General features: G+C 36.1%; 1 protein-coding gene across 1 annotated transcript in view; it reads left to right on the top strand.

The window, feature by feature from the left end:
- DNAJC1 (DnaJ heat shock protein family (Hsp40) member C1) overlaps positions 1-21,884 on the top strand; it is a 187,563-nt gene that overhangs the window by 145,597 nt on the left and 20,082 nt on the right. Inside the window, exon 9 of the mRNA XM_033100587.1 lies at positions 9,986-10,105. Within this exon, the coding sequence (XP_032956478.1) occupies positions 9,986-10,105 (120 nt within the window). The remainder of the gene's footprint in view (positions 1-9,985; positions 10,106-21,884) is intronic.

The raw sequence follows: 21,884 nt of genomic DNA, 5'->3' as shown, positions 1-21,884 counted from the left end.
TAACCTTGAGGATCAAGATACTTTTTTGTGACAGAAACACAGGCAGTAAAAACTGCAAAAGCATTTTGTACGGCCCTAGTGAGCCACCTGCCTTTAGGAGTGTGAATTTTAGTAATTCAACTCTTCAAATAATGACCACTCTTCAAATAGTAAGTGTTGTTCCTCCACTCGGGACCACCCAGTGGGCCTGTATGCTGTAACTTTCCCCCTGAGCCGTCTATAGAACTGGGACCAACACGTGGTAGAGACCCAGCCACTCGCTCTGTCAAAGGATGAGTCTTTTCCTGAGTCTAGCGTCAGTCTTGGCTTATGCTGGAATCAAGTCACATAATTAATCTAAGACACACATGGGTCTGGGCTCAGATACACAACCCAAGGCCACTTAAAAGAAGGCCCCAGTCCCATACTCTTCTCCCTAAATACCAATTATTGAAACTTCCAATTTAGGTTGGTCAAATCTGTAACCGAGGCTTGGCAGAACTCAGCAAATGCAGCACCAAGCAGCAGAGCTAGTTAGCATAGCAAAGCGAGAAGAAACACCCACCCTGAGCAGTAGTCCTTCTCCAGACATCCTACTTCCAGGACTTGCTGTGGCCCCCTTGTAGGGATAGGATGGATCTCCCCCACACCCAAAATTTGGTTCATATAGTAAGAGTGATGATGTCTCTCTCTCTCTCTCTCTCTCTCTCTCTCTCTCTCTCTCTCTCTCTCTCTCTCTCTCTCTCTCACACACACACACACACACACACACACGAGAATATAAAAATGGTTTGCTATATGAGAAGTCTTTCTGGGGAAAACAGGGCAGGCTTCATGGCTTCATATGTTGACCAAAAAAATTGAGAGAGCAGGAAAAGGAGACTGACTTAGGATTTTTATTGTGGCTGGGGTGGGAGTGGAGCTTGCAAACTTCCAACCTCCCCGGCTTTCTGAGCAGCTTGCCCAGATGTGGGGCACCAGGAGAACAGGGAACGGTGAGACTTCAAAGCTCTCAACAATCCAACATCATAAAATGGAATCAGCTCTTCATTATAGTATTAAATTATCATGAACAGGTGATTCTAGCACATACTATTTAGGGTAGAATTTGAATAATTAATTGTGTATTTCACAGTTTTAAGTAAGACAAAGTAGTTTTCCACATGAAATCATATTCTTGGGAAATATCACCTTGATCACATTTATCATTACTCTTCTCTGAATCCCCACAAAATGAGACTAAAGGAATAAAAAAGACATAAACCCTAGAACAAAGAGAATGGAAGAGACAATTAGCAGACAGGATTGTTAATGAAATTTTAGAAGATGGAAAGCAGTGTGGGTAATTAGTAGTTACTTAACCCACTCTGTCCTTGCAGTGGGGGAGGAGGCTACTTATGTCACAGAAGCTCAGAAAAGCTCGGGAATTAAAAGTGGGACAGGAGGAGTGGATAAAAGACTTTGCAAATAGTTTCCTGTCCCCCATTCCAGATGGCTTTCCCCTGAATTTATTTAACAGTGTTCTAAGGAAAGGAATAAAAATGGGCAGAACGCTTTATTGAAAATAAGCTCAACATCACTAATCAGAGAAATGCAAATAAAAACCATAATGAGATATCACCTCGCACCTGTCAAAATGGCTATCCTCAACAAATCAGCAAACAAATGTTGGCGAGGATGTGGACAAAAGGGAGCCCTTGTGCACTGTCGCTGGGATTACAAATTAGTGCAGCTACTATGGAAAACAATATGAAGATTCCTCAAAAAATTAAAGAGAACTACCTTATGACCGAGCAATTCTACTTCTGGGTACTTATCTGAAGAAATCAAAACACTAGTTTGAAAAGATACATCCATCCCTATGTTCACTGCAGCATTATTTACAGTAGTCAAGATAGGTTGCTTCTATAAGTGTCCCATTGACAGATGAATGGATAATGGTACATATATACAATGGAATATTACTCAGCCATAAAAAAGAATGAAATGTTGCCATTTGCAACAACATAGATGGACTGAGAGGGTATTATGCTAAGTGAAATAAGTCAGGCAGAAAAAGACAAATACTGTATGATTTCACTTATTTGTGGAATCTAGAAAACAAAATAAATGAACAAAGAGAACAGAAACTCATAGATATTGATGGTTGCCAGATAGGAGGAAGATTTGGAGAGATGGGTGAGAAGGAGGGAAGGAATTAAGTACAAATTGCCAGTTAGAAAAACAGTCACAGGAAGGTAAATACATCATAGGAAATATAATCAATAATATTGTAGTAACTATATATGATGTTAAGGGGTAACAGACTTATCAGGGTGGTCACTTCATAAGTTATTTAAATGTCTTCTAATCACTGTGTTTTACACCTGAAACTAATATAATATTGTGTATCAACTGTAATTGGGGAAGAAAACTTACACATCACCAAAAAATAAATAATAACCTAAAGAACATAAATGTAAGATTTCAGTTGTGCAAACCTCCTGGAATTATCCTCTCACTCAGCCTTTCTCAAACAGGCTGAGAATTACGCCCTGATGCCCGACTCATCTATTGTGTGTAATGAATTAACTTCTCACCTATGCTAGTTATAAACCATGTTTGAGAGAATTGAAAAAAAGTCACTCAAACAGCATTTTGTGTTTTATGGTTCAGACAAGGACCCCCAGTCAAGAAAGGGTACCCCCAAATAATAAAAAGAATAGTTTTCCCAGGAAAATTACAGAGTTTAATACTATCATGAAAGACCTGATTCTGGTCACATCCCATATTACTCCATGTCACTCAACTGTTGGGACTATGTAGTAAATTATCAAAAACTTAATTAGAAATTGATGCCAATCCCAGCTCTGGGTCTGGATGAGGGCATTTTGGGCCACCGTGTCCCTCCACCTGCTTTCATTGTTACCTGTAGGACGTCCGCCTCTGCAGGAGTATTCTCTTCCAGGTTTCAGCTATCAGCACCGTCACTACACTGGCTCTTGTGGTTCTCTTCTACCCATGCTTTGTATATAGCCCCTTTGAAAATAAGCCCTGAAGGAAACCAACTGGAGGGGGAAAAAATCCTTCCAGAAAACAGTCCCATTTACAACAGCATCAAAAAGAATAAAACACCTAGGAATAAATTTAACCAAGGAGGTGAAAGACCTGTACTCTGAAAACTGTAAGACACTGAAAGAAGTTGAAGAAGATATAAATAAATGGAAAGATACTCCATGCTCATGATTGGAAGAAGAATTAATACTGTTGAAATGTCTATACTATTAACTGACGTTACCCCAATAAATTTAAATAATGGAAAAAGTCCATATCTACCCAAAGCCATCTACAGATTTGATGCAATCCTTATCAAAATTCCATGGCATTTTTCACAGAACTACAATTCTAAAATTTGTCTAGAATCACAAATGATCCAAATAGCCAAAGCAATCTTTAGAAAGAAGAACAAAGCTGGAGGCACCATGCTATCTGACTTCAAACAATATTATGAAGGTATAATAATCAAAACAGTATGGTGTTGGCATAAAAACAAACACATAGATCAAAGGAATAGAGTCGAGAGCCCAGAAATAACTCATGCATATATGGTTAATTAATTTACAACAAAGGAGCCAAGAATATATGAAGTATGATCAAAGCTACAGTGAATGTTTAAATAAAAAAGTATTACAGTAAAAGACACATTGCCATTAATCCCCCTCAAAATACTCCCCCTCGCTTCAAACACACCTGTCCCATCGTTCTTGCCACTTTCTGAAGCAGTTCTGGAAGTCCTCTTTCATAAGTGTCTTTAGTTGTGCTGTTGTGGCTGCCTCAATGGCCTGAATCATTTTGACTTTGGGGAAGAACCAGAAGTCACACAGCTCCAGATCCGGTGAATAAGGTGGATGAGGACACACCGTAATGTTTTTATTTGACAGAAATTGCCATATACCAGAAGCGATGTGTGACACGGAGCGTTATCATGATGGAGGATGATTTATGGCACACTTTAAAACACACCTTCTCTCAACCGTAGCTCACACCCGACTGACGGCACCAACCAAGTTGAAATTGTCACACACTGTTACTAAGGTTTGATGCACTGCTTCCTGTATTGAAGATCCCTGCCTTTCTGTTAGATGGCACTCAGCAGCAGCATTCACCATATTTTATGATCACAACGGAAAGGCTCTGTGTCACACATCACTTCTGGTATGGCAATTTTTGTCAAATAAAAACATTACGCTCTGTCCTCAACCACCTTATTCACCGGATCTGGCACCATCCGACTTCTGGCTCTTCCCCAAAGTCAAAATGATTCAGGATACAGAGGTAGTCACAACAGCACAATTAAAGATACTCGCGAAAGAGGACTTCCAGAACTGCTTCAGAAAGTGGAAAGAACGATGGGATAGTGTGTGCTAAGTGAGGGGCAGTGTTTTAAGGGAGATTAATGGCAATGTGTCTTTTACTGTAATCAATATTTTTAAACATTTACTGTATTCTTTGACCATACCTTGTACATGGGGAAAAGACAGTCTCTTCATTAAATGGTGTTGGGAAAATTGGACAGCGTTGTGCAAAAGAATGAAACTAGACCACTATCTTACACTATACACAAAAATTAACTCAGAATGGATTAGACTTGAACATAAGACCCGAAACCATAAAACTCTTAGAAAAAAACATAAATGGTAAGCTCCTTGATAATCAGTTTTGGCAATGAGTTTTTGGATTTCACACCAAAAGGAAAGGCAACAAAAGCAAAAAGAAACAAGTGGGACTACATCAAACTAAAAAGCTGCACAGCCAAGTAAACCATCAACAGAATGAAAAGGCAAGGCACTGAGTGGGAGAAAATAATTACAAATCATATCCGATAAAGGGTTAATATCCAAAAATATACAAGTAACTCATACAGCTTAACAGCAGAAAACCAAATAACCCAATATAAAAATGGGCAAAAGACCTAAATAGACATTTTTCCAAAGAAGACTTAGAAATGACCAACAGGTATATGAAAAGGTGCTCAACATTGCCAAACATCAGGGAAATGGAAGTCAAAACCACAATGAGATGCTACTCACCGTTAGAATGGCTACTATCACAAAGACAAGACATAGTAAGTGTTGGCAGTGATGTGGAGAAAAGGGAACCCTTGTGCACTACTGGTGGTGGTAATGTAAATTGGTGCAGTGGCCATGGAAAACAGTATGGAGTTTCCTTAAAAAATTAAAAACAGAACTACCATATGATCCAGCAATACCATTTCTGGGTGTTTTTCTGAAGAAAATGAACACACTCACTAGAAAAGATACATGAACCTCCATGTTCATTGCAACATTATTTACAATAGCCAAGATATGGAAACAACTTAAGTATCCTTCAATGGATAAATGGATAAAGAAAATATCTCACACACACACAAACACAGTGGAATAATATACTAAGTGAAATAAGTCAGAGAAAGAGAAATACCATGTGATCTCATTTATAGGTGGAATCTTTGGAAAAAAAAACACACATGCTTAGGTACAGAGAACAGATTGGTGGTTGCTGGTGGTGGGAGGGGCAGAGAGATGGAATCAAAATGTACCAACTTCCGGTTATAAAATAAATTATGGAGATGTACTGTACAGAATGGCAACTATAGTCAATAATGCTATGTTACTGTATTTGAAACTTGCTAAGAGGGTAAATGTTAGAAGTTCTCATCACAAGAAAAAATATTCTGTAACTGTGATGACAGATGTTAACTAGACTTACTGTGATCATTTCACAGTATATACAAATATTGAATCCTGTTGTACACCTAAAACTAATGTAATGTAATCTGTCAGTTTTTTTTAAAAAATCCCCGCAGTAGCTGGTGTGTCATACACAAGCATTGCATCGAGCAGTGTTTCTGGAACTAGCTGTAGTAAAAGACCAGGTTTTAAAATTTTTTATTTCTATTTGTTACTGACCAATGTGTAGTCCTATTGTGCCTAACAAGAATGCAGCTTACACTTCATGTGACCCACCGTGCTAGTTTGACAACACCCAACTGGCTTATATATATTCTCTTTAAAAGGAGTTGACTGACCACATACTTCGTTGTTGCGGCAATATCAAATTGTTCTGTTTCCAACCCTCACTCTAAGTTTCTGGACTGACTTACAGTGTGCAGGTTGGTGCCAGCCCAAAGACCACACTTTACTATTTCTAGTCCAGAGGAGACCTTTTTTTTGTTAAGGAAGCTAAACCATAGATGAGGAGACCTTTCTGGACACAGCATGAAATAATGATTGCTGATCGTTTGGGATGAGTTACAAGCTTTTCAAATAAGAGTTTCTCTTTCTAAAAGTGAAAAAGACATTTGAAGTAATTTGTTTTATTTTTGTTTGGTGTTTGTTTTTTTTTACATACAATTTATCTACATATATAGTCAAGGGCACTTAACTGCTCAATTTTTAAATTGGAAAGGAAAATTGCATAGCTAAAAGCTAAAGGCACCTTCTAAAATGCAAAATCAGTATAGAACATAGAATTAGAGAAGAGAAGATTATTAGATATACCACCCACATTATTAGATATACTTCTGATACTTTGGGTGATGCTATGTAAGGATATTATTTCTTAAGTAACATTTCTGAGAACTTATGAGTTGAGCTGAATAATAAGAATTGAGTCCAAAATTGCAACTTCTTTAATTATACAAACAGTGATTATGAATAGATCATTTCAATAGAACTATTACTTACAGGAAGTTTCAATATCTACTTAAGAGACAGAAATGGACTTTTTGTCATTAAAGTATGAAAATATAATAAATAATAAGTACATTGTGCTCACTTCGGCAGCACATATACTAAAATAAGTACATTTAAAATTTTTCTTTTAATTTAGCCATAAATTTTCAGTACCAAATAAATGGCATGATACTTTGTAATTAACATTTTATGGTCTAAAGCTGTGAGGGGAAAAGAGTGTATAGATTACTTTAAAAATATGTGCTTTTCACTGCAGCCTCCAACTTCTATCCCCCAAGAATAGTAAGGATATTCAAAGGCACCAAATCTTTGCTGGTTTTGTGACAAAAATCTATCCCAAAGGGACATTATTTGGCAATACAATTTAAATTTTCATATCAGCGCTTACGTTAATAGATATATTTTGGGGTCATTACATAAAAATGTTGAATAATTTGAAAACTTACTTTTTATTTTATATTCAATATGGAGATTTATTCCCAGAGTGAGGCTTTTCTGATGCAAAATTGGAATGCTTGTGTAGTCACAACAGCTGTCCCCACACCATGTGGTATCTTCCATTTCGTTACTAGAGAGATGAATTTTTGGCCCAGTGTCTCAGTAATATTGGACACACATGGTTTTAAGTGGCAAAGCAGTATGCTTACGCATTCATTTGACTTTCACAGCTACAGTTGGCTCCAGATTAGAACGAGGAGAATACATTCACACCGTGGCCACCCTCATGGCTGCTGTAGAAGCTGGATCACAGTAGGCTCTGTTGCTTCTAAAGACACAACTAACCATTGCTGAGGAATTACACATTCACCAAAGTGCCTGACAGCTGTAGGAGACAGAATAATGAATTGCTAAAAGGATTCTCTCAAAGATTTCAGATTATGGTCCTAGTTGTTATCGATCTAGGTGTTTTTTTTATTATTAATAATAAAAATCACAGCCATAAAATAACTGTGAAACTAAAAGGAAAGACTGTCATAGCAGTCGATAATTTTTCAGGATATTAGTCCAAATACTTGGTTTAAAATTTTTCCTTCCCAGAAAAAAAAGTGACACTGTACTTTTAGACTCATCTTACTAAAAAGGGGTTAAAATCAGATTGAGTTTTAATGCCCATTGTTCATATATATGCAGCTATTTGGAAAGCCACCCTACTAAAAACAGACACTATTTTAAAGAACTCATTGACTCTGAAACACTGGCTTTATATTATTGACATTTAAGACAATTTTGTTTGTTCCAAAAATGTTTGTTTTAATTAATATAGAAATAAGATATTTGATTTAGCATGAAATTGCATTGATAATGTAGTTTGAATACTATATCTGTGCAATGTCAACTTAATGCTCTTTTTGGTGTGACTGTACTATAAGCTTATATTTAAATTCTTGTGAACTCTAACATTTCTGAAACCAACTGGTATGTAGTTAGTTAAGTTTCAGCGTTTTAGCAATAACAATATCCTTTCCTTGAAAACCCAGTTACGTCCCCCTAAATAATATCTGGATAATACTTTTTCCCCTAAACAAAGTGAAAACAAGCAAAAAGAATGAAATAAATTTACACCTTCAGTGTAAATTGTTTAATTGCCTGATATGGAGAATTAGATTTTTGATATTCATTAAATATCAAAGAAATTTCAACCATACCCAATGTAGGCTACCTTTTTAAAGAAGTGAATTTATGCATGGTTCCTACGGGTTGTACTGATGAATATGTTGGAAGCTTTCAGCTTTTAGTGGATACAAAATAGAATGATTGATAAAATCCTCCCTACTATTGGCTATTATTTACTGACTCTTAAGTGGCAGGTTGTATTTATGCCAATTTATCTGCTTCAGGGAACATTCTTGATAGCAGAACAAAGTGAATAAAAGTAGTTTGCTTTGCAAATGAATGCAAATGGGCGAGCCTTTCGGAAAGCCCTTTAACAGGGGCAGTGCACTTTGATTATGAGTGAAGCTGCCATTTGGACATGGTGAAAAGAGCACGCTTGAACCATTGATTGGGGGAGACAGTAAAAAGTCAGGCAGGGCCCCGTTAAGCTTGCAGTGAGGCAGGCGGATGTCAGTGTGGTTAGAGCACAGTGGGAGAATGACAGGGAGGATTAGTGTCAGGGAGAAGCTTTGCTGTAGCTGTGGAGATAGTCCCTGGGGTCACTCACCTCTGACTGTTGTTCTGTACTGATGGTTCTGTAATGCAAACGGCCTGATGTATGCCTGTTCATTATCGGAAATGGTGATTAGAAAAGGTATTTGTCTCAAAGGTTTCCTTCTTTTTTTTTCTCTTATTATTTTTTTTTAATTAAAGGAAAATAAGGTGGGCTTCCTCCATCTCTCTGCTGACTGCATATCAGAGTGGTTACTGCCTCTGGTAGGGAATAGTTTAGTGATAAAATGTAACGTAGAATAATTGTAACATGGTTATTTGCTATTTGATCCTAGTTTCTTTTGCTTTGCTCGGCTTTGGGTTTGACCAGGTAGTGGGTGGTGAATAAAATGCAGAGAATGTGCTTGCCCTTAGAATTTTCACCTTTGCAAAAAAAAGATTTTGTAATATTTCAGGTCTTTTATTATTCAATTTAATAATTTGATTGACTTTTAGAAGCTATTTACTTTCTCAGCAGTGAAATGTTTTGCATGGACTTGATGGTTTAAGTCTTGGTCACGAATTTCTGATTTTATTTCTGTTCTCAAGTTTTTAAAAATGCTAGCATTTGATAAGTTAAACTTCCTGAAAATACATGATTTTTAGAATTAAATACTGTTATGGAGAAGGAACAAAAAAATACATCTTTGTCTCAGCTCTGATTCTACATCGGTACATTTACTTGTTCACATTTTCATTTATGCTTATACCTTAAACAAAAGAAAAAAACATAATTTTTCTTAAAACTCTAAGACCTTTTATACTTTAAATGAGGCTTTTGTGACACAGTGCATCTCATAGGCTTTGAGGATGGTTTCTCACCTTAAAACTGAATTGCTTTGTGTGTGTGTGTGTGTGTGTGTGTGTGTGTGTGTGTGTGTTCAAAAGCCTGGCTTTCTTTGCAATATTTCTGCTTATTTGGTATATATAGGAAAATTTAAAAGGCTGTAGGAGCTTTGCATTCTAATATTAAATATGCAACTCAAACCTCTATCTAAACTATTAGATACATTGTAATAGTATTGTTTTTGCTGAACGCATATTGCCGATAGGTTATTTCACAAGCTTATTAAATGTATTAGCAAACATTCTGTAAAGTATCTTTGTTTTCCTTTAATGTTTTGCAGGCACCGGAATGGACAGAAGAGGACTTCAGCCAGCTGACAAGAAGTATGGTTAAGTTCCCAGGAGGGACCCCAGGTCGATGGGAAAAGATTGCCCACGAATTGGGTCGATCGGTGACAGATGTGAGTTCACTCAGATTTGCATTGTATGGAGAGTGACAAACCAGAACAAGCCAACTATGTAGAAGGCAGACATAGATGCCTCCAACATTATCTTCGGAGAAAGGCAACAATCCTTTTAGGACCTGGAAGTGAACCATTAACGAAATAAGCAAGAAGCAGATGTCAGCCAGTCCCCTGGTCCACAATTAACAGCTGTTTGAGGAAGTCTAGTGTTTAGAGACTTAAGCTACTGTAACCTAATCACAGAAAAACTGCTAGTTTTTGTGTTTAGAGTGACCCCTTTAGCTGGGGAAAAACTAGTTCTCAGACTGATCAGAATTAGAGAAGTTGTATTTCAGCTGGATCTTTTTAACATTGAATTACACAGACTGCTATAGGTATTTAGACAGGTGGTTTGCATTAATTAAATGAGCGATATTCCTATAATGTTTGCTTTTATTTCAAGGATGATACCTACCATCTACACACACACACACACACACACTGACCAGCCATACCTAACATTTACAAAACAAAGTGTTTACCTGAAAAGCTTTAGATTTAACACTTTGGGTGCTTTTATTTAGGAAATTTAGGGCAGAAAATCTCATAAAAGCACCTACCGTAGCCCCTGACATGTACTACTCAGTAAATGTTTACTTGAAATTGAGATAAATCCTTATTTTCATCAGTATGGTCTTTATTTTCATAAATGACGGTAAATATTCTTTACTAAATAAGTACTTTACTGAATTTACTTTAAATAAATCCTATAGATCTAAAATATTTAAGGGGTTACTGAAAGCAAAGATTCAAATCTCCTCTATTCTGTTAGTATACTTTTGGCTCTTTCTTGATAATGAACAATTTTAAAACCCTAAAAAATGATTAATAAGCACAATTACCAAAAAAACTTGTTACATAAAAATGCTATGTTATTTTTCATAGTAAACGTCGACTTCTTAATTTAGAAACAAATTTATAATTTTTTTAAAATAGGAACTGCTTTGAGAATTTTAAATCATATATGAATGTTTTTAATATATAGATCTTTTTAAAATTACACTTAAGAGACTAGTATTTGAATTTTTATATGATGTTTTGCATTATTTTGGCTTCAGAGTTAAAGTCTGATCATATAGAAAAATAGCTCTTGTATTTTGTAACTTTTTTGGGTGGCGGGCGAAGTTTCAGGAGGAGACAGACCAATTATCTTAGGTGACTGGAAAAGAACCATAAATAAGGATATGTTTTAAGTACTATGTCCTTCTAATTATACAACTATGTACTGTTAATATAATGATTAACAAAAATTAGAATAACTTTTAGAAAGTTATAAAACAAACTGGTTTAATAGGGCCCCCAAATTTTTAGTTCAATAGCCTGATGAGAAAAAATAGTTCATAATTTAGTGTGTCCTTTGAAGACGGTGCTGCCTTTAACTTTTTAAACAATATTTCTGAGAAATTACACTTAATAATGCCAAAGGCAGGTAGGAAATTGAATAGAGCAACATTTTACATTAATTTGTTGTCATTAAAATGCAGCTAAATTTCTAATCTATATTTTTAAGAGGATAGAGATGAAAATTTAAATGCTAAGAATATCCATGATGTAACCAACACAGCCTTAAGATGGCTAGTTAGTAGCACAGATCTAGAAAATCTATACATAATTTACAAGAGTAGTCTTAGTGCAGTCTTGTGTAGGCAGACATCTCTTCAGACTTTTGCAAATTGATTCCATATGTTTCCATTTTTTTCTCTAGAAAACTGCCATAGCGTTTTCTCTTTCCCAAAACTGGAGATTGATTCCATGTCTGTAATATATATTTTTTCCTCCTATCATGGAAGTAGCAAGCATGACATTTTGAGACTTTTTCCCCCCGCTCCGAGTATTAGTTCTATTTTCGTAATACCAACAGTACCTTGGAAATCAATATTTAGTATACCTAAACTTTTTTGGCACCAAAAATGCCATTGTAACTTTTCTTCTATGGCAGTATATATGTATATAAACTCGCACTGTATTTTCATTCTGTGAGCATCATCTCTATAGCTGGCCTGTACATTTCATTTTAGTAAACACGCACGCGTGCGCCTGTAAATTACTCTCTGTATAAGCAAGCAGGTGTCTGAGGACTTAGATACTCATTTTAGTGAACACACAGTAAATTACATTGAAGCAGCTGGAATGGTTCCTTTACTAGAATGTTAAGTGAAGGTTAACCACGCTTTAGAAGATCACTTATACTACTTTTTGGCTTTGGTGTTAATTAGATTTGTTTTCATTAAGTATTTGATTATGAAAAAGAAAGCAAGTTCAGTTTGCTGTCATTGGAACCTCTGCATACTGACCTGGTCACCTGTACCAGTTCTCTCAGCTCTGTACATCTGTTCTTTGACCCGTTTTCCTTGCTAAATTTTAGCTTCGGGCTTAGTTCTCTTCCCTTCACAAAATAATTGACCTTTTGAGGGGAGGGGTGAGAGTGTGGCCATGGTGGGATCTTTACATTCTTGATCTAGGTTGACAGACACAGTGAAAAACCCATTTTATTCCTTAATTAAGGAAGGCGTTTTCAGTGTATTCATTGTCATAATTAATGAGTTAAATTGCTGAATTCTACTCTGGATAAATACAGGTAATGTTATTAGCTTTGCAAAAAATTAATACAAAGTATATTTTAACTCAGACATACCTAAACTGTAAGACCTACTTTACCACGGATTAAATATTTTAAATGTTAATATATGCCTCCCAGCAAATAATTTGGATAACCACAAAGGACACTCAAATTGTAAAAACAACAGAGGAAACAAAAACTATCTGGCATGTAAGACCAACTTTAATGTGATTATTAACTGCAGGTTTTCTAAATTAAGGTCAGGGAGCCTCAGATTTCTTGCTTGTGAAGTAGTATCATTCTCTAGCCTGAAAGGATGTAAACTGATTCTGCTTCTCTCCGTGGTCACTAATCTCTTAGGTTCTGGTTGTGATAACAGACTGATTGGAGATTTTCTGCCTGCTTTGGAAAAGGCCCAGGTAGGCAGCAAAACAAAAGACAGGTGGATAGATTTAAACAGACTTTTATAATTAGCTTAGTGCCACACTGAGAGTTAAGAGGTGTGTAGTTAGATAAGCATCCCCATATGAGAATGAAGAGGAGGAGGGAAAATAATAAAATTCCCATTTTATATAGCTACAATAAGGAGATAAAGGAGATGCCTCTTTATGGGAATTTATATATTGTTATGGCAGTTTCAAAAATACGTGATTTTCAATAGAAAATACACTTTATGGTTTATCAGTGAACTAAATATATGGTAATTATTTGGGCAAATACATTATTGCTATTACTTTTAGGGTCAGACTAGTCCTACATAGGTTGGAAAGACGACAAGGACTTCTTCCTCCTCACTACCCTCGTAACCGGGCTTCCTTCCGTAGCAGAGCTCCTGCTCTGGGCCTGATCTCGCACTCCTCTCCCGCCCTTCCCTCACCTTCTCAACCTCAGAAACTTTGAGGATATGTAAATTTTAGAAAAGAAAATGGGTCCTATGTTCCATTCTTCTTGCTAGACGAGTCATATTAGATTATTAGCGAATCTAATAAGCAATTTTCAATATATTAATATAAAAGAATTTAATATGTTACCACACACACACTTGTATTTTAATAGTAGTCTTCAGGTTCTTACCCCAAGTATATGAATGATTGGTGTAAAAATTTCAGGCGACTTGGTTGCTGGTTGAAGGAAAGAGAAGGCAGAGCGTTATATTGTAGTAGGAGCTTTTAGTGTCCATTGGGAGACTACACAACTGCTTCATCTGCCTTTTGGCCTGGTTAGAGTTTTGCTGTATATTATATGATTTTTGGTCCAGAGGTTTATAGATTTGCCTTCCATGTCACCATATCTGTCTCAGCATTGAGCAAAATCACACTTAGGACAGGATTATAAACAATATATTCACTATATGAGAGTAACACTGCAAAGTCAGTTAAGAAATCAAACCAACATTTTTATGTTTACTTGCTTTAATGATATTGATTATTCCATCATTCATTTTCATAGTATTATACACTTTTCAAAACATTTAAATACACGTTATTTTATTTGACCCTCATAACAGCATTGTGTGGTAGATTAGGCCACCATTATTTACCCCCATTTTACAGTTGAGTAAACTGCTGTTAAGATATTTGTTCAAGGCGACACAACTACTAGTGGAGTGGGACGATACCAGATATTTTGATTCCTCATCTAATGTGTTCTTAACACTATTTAATACTATTTTATTGCTGTGTGTGAAACACACTTGAAATGTGTCTAGAGACTTAATTATTAGAACTTTGTTGGTAAAACTATCACAGCAAAAAATAAAAAGAAACTTTAAAATATACACTCAAGTAAAAAATTTTTCTAATCGACCACAATAAAAATGAATTCTATAAACATTTTGTTATATATCATACTAGAATTTAGCCTTATAGAGGCATTATGACTATACATGATTTTAACAGTATTAATCTGTATGCTGACCTTTTCACTTTGCTGTGAAACATGAGCTTCTTTCCATGACAATAAGATGCGCATCATTTTTTCAAACACATAATGCTCCATTTGTCGTAATGGAATTAAGGAGCATCCTGATTGTCATTTAAATTGCTTCCTTTTTTTGCTGTTTCACTGGGATGTCTTTGGGGGTTTTTTTTGATGGGGGGTGTTATTCATTTTTCCACTTCTGTTTTCTTACCTTGTACTCCTAGAAGTAGAGCTGCTTGGTTCAAGAATATGGATGTTTTCAGAACCTTTGATGTCTCTAAAACTGGCCCCCAGATAGGTTATAACAATACATTACAATGCCACTGGCAGTATATAAATAAGAGAGGCCACTTCTTCATAACCACGTAAACATTGAACGTTATGTTTTTTTCATCATTTCCTCAAATAAGAGAAAAGTGCTATAGCACTGATTTTTGCAACTTGCCTCCTTACTTATTGGTCTTATTTGAAATAGAGTTTGTGTTAATTCACTAGAATTTTAGGGTAGGCAATCCTATCTTCTGCAAATAATACTTTGCCGTTTTCTTTGTCTTATTTTGTTATCTTATTTGATTGTGTTAGCCAGCAATTCCAGAGAAATGTTATATTACAGTAATAGTAATTGGTATCGACTTTTTTTGCTCAATATCTTAATAAGAAAACCTAATGTTTGCCATTAATTTTAATATTAGTTATTAATATAAGGTATAATAAGGATATTTTATTCAACTTAATTTTTCCAATTCTCATTTATTACAGTTGTGTTCAGGAAATAGGTGTGAAATATTACGAAAGGGTTTTTTTTTTTTTTTTAAACATCTCCCGACATGTTCATAAAATTTTTCTCGTATCACCTAGGGAGGATGAATATATTATCAAGGTCCCTTCTTTATAGTTTCAAGATAAACTTTACTTGGTCATATAATATTATTCTTCTAATAAATACCTGGGCTTGATTTGTGAATTTATTTAGGATTTTTGCATTTATATATGTAACAATATTATAGAATTTTTAGAGTTTTATTAGTTGGATATCTGTGATTTTGTTCAATGCTGAGCTAGATATGGGGACATGGAATGCCAATCTAGAAACCTCTGGCCCAGAAATCATAAAATATACAGCAAAACTAACCAGACCAATGGACACATTAAACAGTTATATAGTTTCCCCTTATGGACACCAAAAGTTCCTACTAAAATGAAGTAGAAGAATTGAAAAATTATCATCAGGAAAATTTTCTAGAGAACAGAATGAAAAGACAAGTAATTTTAAAATGTTACAGAAAAGATATGGCATACAGGGAATCAGTCCAAGAGGTCCAAATCTGATTTAAGAATTCCATTGAGGGAGAAAAAAAAAAAAACAGACACAAGAACATTATTCAGTAAATAATAATACAGTGAAGTTTTCCAGGTAGGAACACCTGATACCAATTTGTAAGAGCCTTCCCAAGTCAAGTAGGATACATGAAAAACATCCCAGGAAAATGTATGAACACCGAGACTACATAGATCTTTAAAGCTTCTAGGAGGAAGAAACCTCCAAAGTTAGGCAAATCAGATTGCTTAGCAACATGAGATTCTGAGAGAGAAGGGAACAATGCCCTCAGAGCTCTGAGGGGAAATGGTTCTGAATCAAGAACAGAACAAGTGTGATGGTAAATCCTTGGGGCAGGGATTCATGTCTTTCATGGAAAGTTTCCTGAGATTATACTCCAGCAAAAACGAGGAATAAATCAAAAAAGAGGAAGACCTGGAACCCAAGGAATACTGGAGCCAACCAATGAGCAGAAACCCCAGGACCCCACAGTGACACAGCACACCAGCAGCACCAGAAGTCCACGTTGGAGGACGAGAATGAAAGGCTGGGAGAAAGCGAGATTTTATAGACTAGGTAGTATGGCTAAGAACTTGGGAAATTTTATATATATATATAAATGGGGAGGGGAAGGCAACTGGAAACTCCATGAACAGAAAACCATACAAACAAAGGCATAGTCCAAATTTAAGTATACTAAAAAGTGGAGTGATAGAGCAAAAGAATTTGATAGAACATTCTCCTTTGAGTGACACAAGAAGTGTAATCACAGCATATTACTTGTCTCTGCAGTAATATTCACTAGATCATATTTACATGAGATCATATATAATGGCTTTTCCTATTTTAAACATGTTTTATATATATGCATGTGTGTGTGTTTGTGTACTTACAGAAGGTTTTTCAATTTTTAAAATCAACAAATTGTGAAAGACAATGGCACGTTGGCTACCAAAATATGTTCTTCCCTTACCTAGTAATGGATTTGTATTCAGGCATGTATTTGCCCAGTAACACTTGCACTCCCAAGCCCCGCCAACTCCGCTTTATCTAGGTTACTAATTTATTCTCAGAGGAACATAATTGAAGTACCGTATGTTCGTAGGAGCTCTTACTCACTTTTCCCATCCATTGAGCTGAATATCAATTTGGCTGCAACTGTGAAGGCAAAGACATTGCCCGAAGGGATGATGGAGAAGCATGACGGAAAGAACCTGAATACATCGAGTCAAAGAGAAACTAGATAGTGACAAGTGCTATGAAGAAAAAGCAGAGTGACAAGTTAGAAACTGCAGAAGTTGGAATTTACAACAGGGTTCTGAGAAAAGTCCTCTCTGAGAGGTAATATTCAAGCAGGGACACAAAGCAAGTGAGGATTCCAGGTAGAGGAGAGAGCCCTTTCTGAGGCTTTGAGGTAAGAGCATGTTTGGGGTGTGCAGAGTCCGGCACAAGGAGGGGGTTACAGGTGAGAGCAGAGTGGTGCAGGACCAGACCATGTAGGACCTCACTGACCAAGGCAAAGATTTTAGATTTTATTCTGAGTGAGGTGGGAAAGCTTTGGGAGATTTGGAGCAAAGGAGTGTGTGGTCTAAGAGCCCTCCTGACTGCTCTGGGGAGAAGGTGGTGTGGCCAGTGAAGGGGAGGCAGGAAGACAGGCCAAGTAAGAGACCATTTCAGTTATCTACGCAAAAAACAATGGTAATTTGGACCGCAGTTATTGGTAGAACTGGGAGAAAGAGGTTGGATTCAGGATATAATCAGCCAAAAGCCTGTTATTTTACGTAGTAACCATCAGAACTGTGAACAGAAATGAGTGCCTCTGGGTATTGCTTTTCATCATAAGCCCTTGTTATATACTATCTTTTCTTTTTTATTTTTTTTTTGTAAGTGTATTACCTTGATTTTAAAAACTACTTTTAAAATTTTAAAGAAACAAGACGTTTTACTTTTAATATTTTCCCATGTCAGCATATATAGGCCTACCTCATTCTTTTTAAATTTATTATAAAAGCTTCATTGATTTACAGAAATAGAAAATACAATTGTAAGATTTGTATGGAACCATAAAAGATTCCAAATAACCAAAACAATTTTGAGAAAGAAGAGAAAAGACTGATTTCAAGATATATTACAAAGCTACAGTTATCAAAACAGTATGTTACTGACATAAAGAAGACAGATAGACAATGGAACAGAATAGAGCCCAGAAATAAACCCACACATATACAGTTAACTGATCTTCAACAAGGGTACCAAAAATACGCAATGGAGAAAGGATATCCTTGTCTCTTCGACAAACGGTGCTGGGAAAACTGAATATCCACATGCAAAAGCATGAAATTGGACTCTCATACCATACAAAAAAGTCAACTCAAAATTTCATAAGACCTGAAACTAAAACTCCTGGAAGGAAATAAGAGAAAATCTTCATGACATTGACCTTAGCAATGATTTCGTTGATAATGCCACCATAAGCACAGGCAGCAAAAACAAAATAAACAAAATTCAAGCTAAAAAAACTTATGCGCACCAAAGGAAACAGTTAACAAAGTCAAAAGATAACCTACAGAATGGGAGAAAATATTTGCAACCTATATATCTGACAAAGAATTAATCTCCAAAATACAAGGTCTGACAATTCGTGAACTCGTTGCAATGACACTGCTAACCTATGTTTGATATCAGATGGATTATTCATTATGAAATTGTACCAACTGGACAAACAGTTAACCAAGTTTACTATTTGCAAGTGCCGAAAAGGCTGCATGCAAAGTTAGACAACCTGAACTTTTCGCCAACAATTCATGGCTCTTGCATCACCACAATGCACTAGCTCACATGGCACTATCTATGAGGGAGTTTTTAGCCAGTAAATAACTGCAGTGGAACACCCTCCCCACTCACCTGATCTGGCCCCCAATGACTTATTTCTTTACCAAAAATAAAGGAAATATTGAAAGGAAGACGTTTTAATGACATTCAGGACATCAAGAGTAATATGATGACAGCTCTGATGGCCATTCCAGAAAAAGAGTTCCAAAATTGCTTTGAAGGGTGGAGTAGGTGCTGGTGTCAGTGCATAGAGCTTTCCAAGGGGGGTACTTTGAAGGTGACCATAGTGGTATTCAGCAGTGAGGTATGTAGCACTTTTTCTAGGATGAGTTTGCGAACTTAATTGTCTGACCTCGTATATAAGGAACTCCTAAAACTTAGTACCCCTACCCCCAAAAAAAAGATTAAAAAATAGCCAACACGTATATGAAAAGATGCTCAACATCATTAATTATCAGGAAAATGCAAATCAAAACTACAATGAGATAACATCACACATGTCAGGATGGCGATTATCAAAAACAAAGGATATGGTCATGTTGGCAAAGATGTGCTGAAATTGGAACCCCTACACACTTTAGGTGGGAATGTAAAATGATTCAGTCGTAGAAAACAGTATGAAAGTTCCTCAAAAAATTAAAAGAATTACTATATGACCCAGCAATCCCACTTCTGGCTATATAGCCAAAAGAAGTGAAATCAGGATCTCTAAGAGATGTCTGCGCTCCCATGTTCATTGCAGCATTATTCACAATAGTCAAAATGTGGGTGCACCCATATGTCCATCGAAAGATGAATGCATAAAAGAAGTGTGTGTGTATGTGTGTGTGTGTGTGTGAGATGTGATTAAAAAAACAAAGGATAGTGAATTTTTAATTCTAAAAAATGTATTACAGTAAAAGACACATTGCCATTAATCCCCCTCAAAATACTCCCCCTCACTTCAAACACACTTATCCCACCGTTCTTGCCACTTTCTGAAGCAGTTCTGGAAGTCCTCTTTTGTGTCTTTAGTTGCACTGTCATGGCTGCCTCTGTGTCCTGAGTAGATTCAAAAAGTTTACCTTTTATGGTCATTTTGACTTTGGGGAAAAGTCAGAAGTTGCACAGTGCCAGATCCGGTGAATGAGGACACACAGTAATGTTTTTATTTGACAAAAATTGCTGTACCAGAAGCGATGTGTGACACGGAGCCTTTCTATTGTGATCACAAAATACAGTGAATGCTGCTACCGAGTGCCATCCAACAGAAAAGCAGGGATCTTCAATATGGGAAGCGGCACAGGGAAGTGGCACATCGAACCTTAATAACTGTATGTGACAATTTCAACTTGGTGCAGTCAGTCGGGTGTGAGCTACGGTTGAGAGAAGGTGTGTTTTAAAGTGTGCCGTAAATCATCCTCCATCATGAAAACGCTCCGTTTCACACATCATTTTTGGTATTCAACAATTTCTGTCAAATAAAAACATTACAGTGTGTCCTCATCCAGCTTATTCACTGGATCCCACACCATGTGACTTCTGGCTCTTTCCCAAAGTCAAAATGATTCAGGACATGGAGGCGCCATCCAGCACAACTAAAGATACTTACAAAAGAGGACTTCCAAAACTGCTTCAGAAAGTGGGAAGAACGATGGGGCAAGTGTGTTTGAAGCGAGGGGAAGTATTCTGAGGAGATTAATGGCAATGTGTCTTTTACTGTAATAAAACTTTTTTTTATTTAAACATTCATTGTATTGTTTGATCACACCTCGTATAATGGATTATTACTCAGCCATAAAAAGTAACAAAATTCTGCAATATGTGACAACATGTTTGAATGCTGAGATCATAAGTGAAATAAGCCAGTTACGGAAGGACAAATACTGCATGATTCCATTTATGAGGTATCTAAAATAGTCAAACTGAATAGAAGCAAAAAGTAGAATGGTGGTTGCCAGGGGCTGAGGGGTGGGGAGGATGGAGAGTTGCTGTTCAAAAGGTATAAAATTTCAGTTATGCAAGATGAGTTCTAGAGATCTGCTATACCACCCTGCATTTATAGTTAACATTGTTGAGAGTATATCTCATGTTATCTGTTCTTACCAAAAAGAAAAAAGAAAGAAAAACTTTAAGATACAATGTTCATAGCATAAAGTTTACCTATTGTGAGTGTACTATTCAATGATTTTTAGTAAATTTGTATAGTGTGCAATCACAATCCAGTTGTAGACATTTTTCATCATCCAAAAAGTTTCGTCAACCAAATGTTTGAAGTTCATCCATGTTGTGGCATGTATCAATAGTCCATTTCTTTTTATTGTTCAATTGTATGGATAATACCAAATTTTGTTTATCCATTCTCTAGGAGTTGGTCATTTGGACTTTTCCCATTTTTTTGGTTATTATGAATAGTGCTGTCATGAATATTACATACAAGTCTTTGCATGGATGTTTATTTTCATTTCTCTTGGGTAAATTCCTAGAAGTGGAACTGTTAGGTTATATAGTAAGTTGATGTTTGACTTCTTAAGAAACTGCCAAATTATTTTTCAAAGTGACTGTACCATTTTACCTTTTTACCAATAATACATGAGGGTTCCAGTTTCTCCATATCTTCACCAACACTTCCTTTTCTCTTGTTAAGATCAAGTTCTTTTTTTTTTTTTTTGCGTATGGATATCCAGTTGTCTTAAAACCATTTGTTAATAGGCTATCCTTTCTACCATTGAATTGTCTTGGTACTTTTGCTGGAAATCATTTGGCCATAATGTAAGGGTTATTTATGTATGCTCAGTTGTAGTCGGCTGATCTGTATGCCTATCCTGATGATACCACACTGTCCCGATTACTGTGGCTGTATGGTAAATTTTGAAATTGAACAGTAAAATCTTTCCGATTTTGTTCTTTTATAGAATGATTTTGGCTGTCTAGGTCCCTTACATTTCCTTATAAATTTTAGGATCAGTTTATCAATTTCTACAAAAGACCTTTTTATTGGGTATTGCACTGAATACATAGATCAGTTTGGGAGAATTGCCATGTTGCATGTTGTGTGTCCAAATCCATGAACATGTGGTATCTTGCCATTTATTTAGAACTTCTTTAATTGCTATCTGTAATGTATT

The sequence above is a fragment of the Rhinolophus ferrumequinum genome (genome assembly GCF_004115265.2).
Source record: "Rhinolophus ferrumequinum isolate MPI-CBG mRhiFer1 chromosome 5 unlocalized genomic scaffold, mRhiFer1_v1.p scaffold_110_arrow_ctg1, whole genome shotgun sequence".
Lineage (NCBI taxonomy): Eukaryota > Metazoa > Chordata > Mammalia > Chiroptera > Rhinolophidae > Rhinolophus > Rhinolophus ferrumequinum.
The sequence above is the reverse complement of the archived record's forward strand: the minus strand, read 5'-3'. Positions and strand labels throughout refer to the sequence as shown.